Source organism: Bombina bombina, unplaced genomic scaffold, assembly GCF_027579735.1.
Source record: "Bombina bombina isolate aBomBom1 unplaced genomic scaffold, aBomBom1.pri scaffold_2336, whole genome shotgun sequence".
Classification (NCBI taxonomy): Eukaryota; Metazoa; Chordata; class Amphibia; order Anura; family Bombinatoridae; genus Bombina; species Bombina bombina.
Genome location: NW_026511849.1, coordinates 18957 through 28384, shown reverse-complemented (window position 1 = coordinate 28384; position 9428 = coordinate 18957). Strand labels below are relative to the sequence as shown.

The 9428-nt window shown below is 35.6% G+C and overlaps 1 protein-coding gene across 2 annotated transcripts; it reads right to left on the bottom strand.

Annotated features, from left to right (window-relative positions):
- Positions 1 to 3128: 3128 nt before the first annotated feature.
- Positions 3129 to 7866, bottom strand: LOC128643971 (DET1 homolog). 2 transcript variants are annotated; one of them, XM_053696737.1, is made up of 2 exons: positions 7093 to 7866; positions 3129 to 4914 (listed from the first exon to the last, which is right to left on the bottom strand). In XM_053696737.1, exon 2 carries the CDS (start codon positions 4900 to 4902, stop codon positions 3742 to 3744), a length of 1161 nt encoding a protein of 386 aa, XP_053552712.1. In that variant the 5' UTR covers positions 4903 to 4914; positions 7093 to 7866; the 3' UTR covers positions 3129 to 3741. The 2 variants fall into 2 exon arrangements, with proteins under 2 accessions (XP_053552712.1, XP_053552713.1); XM_053696738.1 differs by having other exon boundaries at positions 7601 to 7866.
- Positions 7867 to 9428: the final 1562 nt, after the last annotated feature.

Sequence of the window (9428 nt, the reverse complement as noted above, 5' to 3'; positions counted from 1 at the left end):
GCGGATTTCATTTCTGATGGAGTTGATTTTGTTATTGAAGTAGCTGGCAAAGTCTTGGGCTGAGAGAAAAGTTGTGGTGGGGGTGGGCGGAGAAGAGTATTGAATGTGGAGAACAGACGTTTTGGGTTTGAAGAAAGAGTAGAGATATGAGTAGAGAAGTAATGTTGCTTATTTTGATTAAGGGCAGAATAGTAAGAGTTCAAGATGAACTTATAGTGAAGAAAGTCAGCAGAACTCCGAGATTTCCTCCAGTGTCTGTCAGCAGTACGGGAACATCTGCGTAGGTACCATGTCAGAGGAGTATGCCAGGGCTGAGCATGAGTGTATGTTTTCTGAGTTATGGTGGGGCCAGGTTATCAAGGACCGATGTAAGGGTGGAGTTATAGTGGCAGATGGATTCATCAGGACAGGAAGGGATGGAAGAGAGAAGAGGTTCGAGAGAGCTAGCGAGCTGTTGCTGATCTAATGACTTGATTCTTCTGTTTAGTTTAGTGTGAGGGGTAGAAGGAGGGAGAGTTGTAGGGAGGGAGGTGATGGTACAAGTGAGGAGGTGGTGGTCAGAAAGAGGAAAAGGTGAGTTTGTGAAGTTTCAGATAGTGCATCGATAACTGAAAATCAGATCAAGGGAGTGACCATCTTTGTGAGTGGGATAGTCAGTCCATTGTGACAGGCCGAAAGAGGAAGTGAGTTGCAGAAGTCGTTTTGCAGAGGCGGCAGTGGGATTATCAACAGGGAGGTTGAAGTCACCGAGAATGAGGGTAAGGGTATCTGGGGAAAGGAAGTAAGTTAGCTAGGCGACAAAGTGATCTAGAAATAGAGTCGCGGAGCCAGGGGGGCGGTATATGACTGCAACGCGTATAGAGAGGAGAGAATAAGCTAATCGTGTGTTTCGAATGAAGAAAATGTGAGTGAAGAGAAAGGCTGTATTTGTTGAAAGGTGCAACGAGAGTAAAGTAAAATACCAACACCACCTCCTTGTCTATTGTCAGACCTAGGAGTGTGGCTGAAGTGGAGACCCCCATGTGAAAGTGCAGCAGAGGAAGCAGTGTCTGAAGGAGAGAGCCACGTTTCTGTGAGAGCCAGAAGACAGAGAGTGGTAGATAAAGAAGTCATGGATAGAAGTGAGTTTGTTGCAAACAGAGCAAGAGCTCCATAGTGCACAAGTGAAGGGGGTGGTGGCTTAAGATGCAAGAGGAATAAGATTAAGGTTACCAGAGTTTTGTTTTTGAAGTCTATTGAAGGGCACCCATGGGTGTGCAGGGCAAGGAAGTTGTGGGAGACCAGGATTAGGGGAGATGTCGCCAGCAGCTAGTATGAGCAAGAGGGAGAATGACATGAGATGCAGAGTTGCAAAGGGGAGAGAGAGTCTTTAGGAATGTGTGAAGTTCATGAATACAAAAGCAAGGTGAGGTTAAGAGAGAAGCGCTAATGAGCAGTGCAGGTGGTAAGGTGTAAGGAGTAATTGAGTAAAATAGTTTGTTAAACAGACAAAAGGTGGGAAAAAGGGATAATATATTGTGCATTTTTTTACAAAATAATCAGACAGTGTATAAAATTCAGTATTAAAACAGAACTTGCCTTATTCCTTGTCCAATCCTTGTTTAATTCTTGTATAATTTGTGGTGCCTCACTTATAAATGTTTAATTCTTGTATAATTTGGTGTGCCTCACTTATTTAAGAGATGTGAACAGATGATCTTACACTATTGCTATCTAACCTACATTGCTAAACCCTGCATTGCTTTCCCCATAGCAGTGTTAAATTTATAGGCCAGAGCATTCAGCTGAATACAATAAATTAGGTAATGACCTGATAAAAGACAGTCAAAAGGCCAATTGGAAAAATTTGATTCAGGGTAAGAAGTTAAAAATAACAGACAATAGAATATGCTCAGTAGGAGCTGGTGACTCAAAAAGTTTAAATATAAAAAGACTGTGCACATTTTGTTAATGGAAGTACATTGGAAAGTTGTTTAAAATTGCATGATATATCTGAATAATGAAAGTTTAATTTGACTTGAGTGTCCCTTTAAACTTGTATGTTCTATCCACATCATGAAAGAAAATTATGGGGTTTACTGTGCCTTTAAATAAAACTAAATTATTATTATTAAGGCAATAATTATTTTTCTTGTTCCAATAATGTACAGCTGAAAGGTTGATCGCATATGAATGATTAACCTTACAAACTGGAGATAGTTCACCTCACATAATTTCATGATTAATTATTAATTTCTAGTGGTATATAATTTTTATTTAACATTTTCAAAAAAGGCATACAGAACAAGAAAAAAAAATGGAAGGATCTGCTAATATACAGCATAGGGCTCGATTTATCAAGCCGTTTGCCCCCCTACGACTGCAGGTCCTTACAAAAGAACCTGCAGTCAGTATTTATCAAGCAACGGTCATCAGACCGCTGCTTCCTAACCTGAACATAGGTTTTCCTTTCAAAGTAATTAGTGTTTGGAGTATTTTGATAAAAGCACACAACCTTTGAAGCTGCAAGAAAAAAACAGTGAGATCTGTAGAGTGGAAATATTTAGATAATTACACTTCGACTTTAGAGACAATGTCATATACGCCCATGGAAAGCACATGACTCAAACAAATGTTGCGCAAGTGTAAAGTAATGAAAATTGCCCACTGGTCAATAAAAATTAAAAAAAAAAAAAAAAAAAAAAAGGATTACTTCCAATGTTTGGCTGACAAAAGCAACATCTCCATATTTCAAACCTAACTTTTGGTACACTACAAACTATTTCTTGCTCTTTTAAAAGCAAATTGTATTAAAGGGACACTGAACCCAAAGTTTTTCTTTCGTGATTCACACAGAGCATGTAATTTTAAGCAACTTTCTAATTTACTTCTATTATCAATTTTTCTTTGTTCTCTTGCTATCTTTATTTGAAAAAGAAGGCATCTCAGCTAAGGAGCCAGAAAATTTTTGGTTCAGGCCATGGACAGCACTTCTTTATTGGTGCTGTCCAAACAGCAAGGACAACCCACGTTCAACAAAAATGGCCCGGCATCTAAACTTACATTCTTGCTTTTCAAATAAACATACCAAGAGAATGAAAAAAATTTGATAATAGGAGTAAATTAGAAAGTTGCTTAAAATTGCATGCTCTATCTGAATCACAAAAGAAAAATTTTGGGTTCATAGTCCCTTTAACAGACCAGAAAATATCTTGTCAAGTTGTATATACTGAATAGAAAACCAATTACAGCACCACTGATCAAGTTCACTGTATGTTAGTTTTGTATGTCACACACTTCAGCACAAAGTAAGAACAGATTATTTTAACATGTATTAATTTAAAAGTGCTTTAAAAGGGATAGGAAAGTCAAAATTAAAACTTGCATGATTCAAATAGAGAATGTTATTTTAGGACACTTTTAAATGCACTTCTATTTTCAAATGTGCTTTGTTGAAAAAGAATACACACATATCCTACACTAGTGGGACTTAGCTGCTTATTGGTGCCTGTACACATTTGTCTCGTGTGATTGGACAACTAGATGTGTTCAGCTAGCTGCCAGGAATGCAATGCTGTTTCTTCAGCAATGGATAACAAGAGAATGAAGCAAATGTGATAATAGATGGAAATTAGAAAGTTATTTGAAATTGTATGTTCCACCCGAATTGTGAAAGAAAATTTTGGGGTTTCCTGTCCCTTTAAATATTAGCTAGAAAAACCAATCTAGTATATAAATTAATCACTTAAAATAAATAACCAATTAAAAGAGACACAAATTGTAAGAACACAAATTTAGAGAAATATATATATAATTTCTATATACCTGTACCTGTGATGGATCGTTGACTCGGAGAGTAACCACATCCTCGCTAGTGTACTTAATAAAAAGATGATTTTCATCCAAAAGCTGCATTTTCCACATTCGCAACTGTCTGAGCTGGTCAAAATATTGGAAGAAACGTCTTTTTGCTATAGCACTTCCATCCCACTCTGCTCTTCTCCATAAATATACCAGCAGCCTGTGCTTCAGAGAGTTTATGAAAGGTTCTTTGTATAAATTTGCCATTCCTGTTTGAGTTTCTCGTTGTACTTCAGGGTAAACAGCTGATAATATTAAGAGATCGTCTTCATAACAGAATCTACCAATTGTCCGAACATCAATAAAAGTACCTTCTGGAGTTACTTGAAAAACATGAATAGTTTGTTGCTGTACAGACAGAATTGCCAGAATATTTTTGTATAAGTAAAGTCCTTGGTTGTGAGAGAGTATAATTTTGTCACATTTAAAGGTCCTTGAGTCACAGAGTTTGCCAGTATGAAGGTCAATGATGTGCAAAGAGTAATCTTCCAGAGGGGATCTTGGGTTTGGAGTTACAGACTCACTATTACGGTAGATTTCATAAAAAGGTGGATAAGGTTCCTCAGGAATATATACAGCAGAGCCAACAATAACATAACGACAGTCATCTGTAAATAAACTGCACTCGCGATTTAAGTGTTCTCCATTGGAAGCCACATTGGTGATGTGGAGCAGTGCAAAGAAACGCTCAAAGAGCCGTCCACGAATATTCACAGACCGCTGATCATTTGAGCTAGACAAGATTTCTCCTTCATAGCCATGCAAGAGATCCTCAGCGGCCTGACAACCTTGATATTCATAGATTTCCAAAGAGGTTTGGTCTGAGGAAAATGCTATAAAATATCTTCCATCTGGTGAGAATTTCCGTAAGAAGCAAGGTGGCTTTTCCACATTAACCACTGTGAAATTAGGAAAGACATTCTGATGGAAAATACGAACTTGATGCCAATGGGATCCAGGCTTCCCAGAAAAGATCTTTCGTCGTTCAAGTCTGTGGATAACATTTTGGTTCTGAATTCTTCGAGGTCTGATTGTAGGAGCGTCATGATCCATCATAAACATTACTTCATTTTACTATCACAAAACAAGAGGGAAAATGTTTATTAATCGTAGTATAGAACAAACATTTTTTTTCTGCAAAGTCAAAAAGCTATTTTGCAAAAGTACAAAAGCTAAAATGTATATATATATATATATATATATATATATATATATATATATATACACATACATACACACAACCACTTTTTTTTTTTTTTTAAATGAACACACACATTACAATGAAATCGTTCTAAAAATGTGTTACACAGAAACAGCATAACACAAAGCATGTTACAATTTAGTCTCAGGTTAAAAAACATGTAGCACAATATGAGAGCAACAAATATAAATCACATTAAAAACTTTAGAGAAAAAGAAAAATAGTAATCTAATATTGTCAGAATAAAATATGCTCTTACATTTTAACAAATTTAATCTGTATCAAAATCTAAAAATCGCAATAAAATAATAAAAACCTTAAAGTGATAGTAAAGTTACAACTATATAACAGTAAATCCCAAATCTAACTTATTTTAATAGAACTTTCATTTATCATTTTTTTCAATAACTTCTATTAGTTAGATTATTCCACCACCGGCCGCCCTCCACAAATGTTTTTTTACCACATGGTGATGTTTTCACCTCCATCCAACATATGGCAAGGGGGGGGGGGGGGGGAGAAGATGAGATGAGAGTGCATCCATCCCGTATTCCTGCAAATTAGATAGAGGCAAAAACGTAAACTTTAGGGGGGGGGGGAGACATTTGTAGAGGGCGGCCAGTCGGGGAATTATTCAACTGAAAAGATAATGAAAAAGGATTCTGCAATTTTTACCTTCACTTTAACACAAAAAGTATTTCTTGTATTAAAATGTTAAATTCTAAGTTTAAAAACATAATTTTACTGTATAATTCATCTATGCATAAAACTGGGTTTTTAAGCAACACTACAACAAATTAAAGGGGCATGAAATCCAAAAAAAAAATCTTTCATGATTCAGATAGACAATACAGTTTTAAAAATGTTTTCAATTCACTTCTATCATACAATATGCTTCGTTCTCAAGTTATTCTGGGTTGAATAGATAGTGTGCACATGTCTGGGGCACTACATGAAAGAAAATATTGCTGCCCTTTAATGCTCTTCTTAATGTATAAGATTGTTGCAAAACTGCTGCAGACATGTGCACACTCCTAAACTTATCTTCCTGATTTTCAATAAAAAGATAAGAAGAAATCAAAGAAAATGTGATGAAAAGTGCATTGGAAAGTTGTTGAAAATTGTATATTCTTTCTGAAACATGAAAAAAATGGGGTTTTATATCCCTTTAACCACTTCCTGCTGGAGTTATTTGACAAATAAGTAAAAATGTAAACAATTGTGGGATTTCAAAGATGGGATCGGTTCAAGGGGAGTGCCTATGATGCTAGCCACGCCCTCCATCCCATTTAGGAAGCGGCTAATACATTTCATTCCGTCTTAACGGCGCTAAAGCCCATCGCAGTTAAAGTGATAGAAAAGTCAAAAATAAACTTGCTTGATTTAGATAGAGCATGTAATTTTAAGACACTTTTAACCCCTTAATGACCACAATGTACCCTGTATGTCACTGGTCGTTAAGGGTTTTTTCAGGACATAATAGCACAAGTCTAGCAAGAACACGCTATTAATTCCCTCCCTCCAGCAGGCTTAGTGGAATAGAGCAGTCTCAACGATGGTGGCAAGACCGTGCTATAAAACAATCAAGTCCCCAAAAAAGGCCAGCGACATACAGGGTACGTCGCTGGTCCTTAAGGGGTTAAATTCACTTCTATTTTCAAATGTGCTGTTTTCTTGGGATCCATTTTTGAAAAAGAATACACATACACCCTACACTAGTGGGAGCTAGCTGTTGAGTGGTGTCTGCACATATTTGTCTCTTGTGATTAGCTAACTAGAGGTGTTTAGAGAGCTGGCAGTAGTGAAATACAAGATAACAAAAGGATGAAGCAAATTTGATAATAGAAGTAAATTAGAAAATGGTATGCTCTATCTGAATCATGAACATTTATTAGGGGGTTTACTGTCCCTTTAAAGCAGCATGGAACAAGCGAATTGTGGGGTGAGGGTTAAACACAATTTGCAGTTTAGGTTTGTCATGCCCAGGTTTAATGCTAAATAATGCATCTAATTATCATTTTTACTCCTCACAAACTGATCATCCATCTTACCAAATGTTTTTCCTCCAACCTTATTCTTAGTAGTGCGTCTCAAACACACTGGCTGAGAATCACTGTAATGTAAACAGTCTACAAATCCAATTCTGGCAGACCAAAGTGTATACATTCTTACGGTTACAGTTTTAAGGTAAACAAGAGGCTCATGAGTATACATAAGCTCTAGATTTAAAGAGCATTTACCCTATTCATCAATAAGGCAATACTCATATTTTGTGGTCATTTGTACCATGTTCCACTGCCACCAAACCACAGGAGTCTCTAACAAATCCCATTACTACAGAGCTAGGCATCCAAATGTAGGCAGCATCATAGTCAGTTTTAGCTATACAGAATATTTTGCAACAATTCTCATTGGAAAAAGTACGAACAATTTATAAGTCCTGTGTGTTGCTAATAGCCCTATTTTATCAAGGTGTAATAAAGATGTATATTGCAGTTTAAGTGCTTCATTAACAACACAGTCTCTGCGACAACAAAAGTGTGTGAATAGGAGCGTCACCTGGCTTAATTCAGTGAGGGCCCCCAGAGTCCTGATAGTATATAAGTGGGGGTCGTATGTCATGCAGTTGTCACGCAGTGCGCTTTTCTATCAACTTTGTTCAAGAGAAGTAATTATTTTTCCTCCCGCACGGTCTCCTGACATAGTGCTCAGGTAGTTTAATAACCCGACAAAACTGTCATAGGCGTTATAACTTTAAGAAAAAAGGGAACATATAAAAACGCTGCTACTAGCTAACGATTCAAACTGTGCTACGACCAGGAAGAAGAAATCTCAGGTGTTTCTGCTTCCGGGTCGTAGCACAGTTTGTACACAAGCGTTCTATCGGAATAGTAAAACTTATCAGACTAGCAAACGGAGGTGACGTCCCGTCAGCTGTCCGATATGAAATAACAGCCGCGCATGCGCTCCACTTGTAGCATTTCAAGGGCAGTACGTCACCACTCATCAAATTCTTGGATAAATATGTATGAATAATATATATATATATATATATATATGTATATTTATATATGTATGTGTATATATATATATATATGTGTGTGTGTGTACATATATATATATATATATGTGTGTGTGTATTTATCTGTGGACTAACACATATATATATATATATATATATATATATATATATATATATATATATGAGTAGCCGTGTGCTTGCAGCAAAGCCAAGCAAGCTGAAATTAATCAGTTTAACCAGACTTGAGCTATAGAGCAGATTTAAAAGGAACAAGTTATTCCCGTCTATAAATGCAGTCCAGATTGGAATGCATAGAAAGAACTGTTTGCAGAAAAATGCAAGTGAAGTCAGTGTTGTGTGATTATTTTATTAGGTTTATAATGCTGTTTAGCAAATGTTTTTGTTTATTTAACTTTGTTTAATTATATATTCTGTGTTGTGTGATTATTTTATTAGGTTTATAATGCTGTTTAGCATTTAAAGTCTTCATTTCAAAGCTTTAAAAATAATGTATTAGGTGTTACTTATGACAATTTTCAGAGGGGCCTGGAACCTATCTCCCTCACTTCCCATTGACTTACATTATAAACTGGGTTTCAATTTACAATGGTTTCGATTTACAACCATTCCTTCTGGAACCTAACCCCGGCATAAACTGAGGGTTACCTGTATACAGAATATATATATATATATATATATATACACACACATAAATATATTATATGTATATATACACATTTATCTATTTCTTCTCTTAGGAGGGCACTCACAGGATTTTTACATCAATAAGTTTTTATTTCCAATTCAAAGAGATAACAGTTTGATTGTCGGCATTTTGGCCCATTTTTGGGCCTTTCTCAAGACAAATATGTTAAAGGATCTAGCATTACAGCTGTTCTCCCATGAAAATGGCTTTGTCATATATATTTTATCTATATACATATACATGTTTAAAAATATATATATACATATGTGTATATATACATGTATATATATATATATATATATATATATATATATATATATATATATATAGTTTGGTCGGTAGCGCACTCCCATTTGCAGAAGCTATACACAAAAGAAATCCAACTGTCGCACTCTCTGGATTTTAAACGCAGCAACCTTTATTCTGAACAGAATAAAGGTTGCTGTGTTTAAAATCCAGAGAGTGCGACAATTGGATTTCTTTTATATATACATATTAATATACATATATATATATATATATATATGTACAGTATATATATGTATGTATATATATATATATATATACACATATATATACATATATATATACATATATATACACATATATATATATACATACATATATATATACATATACGTATTGCTTCAGACTTGAAA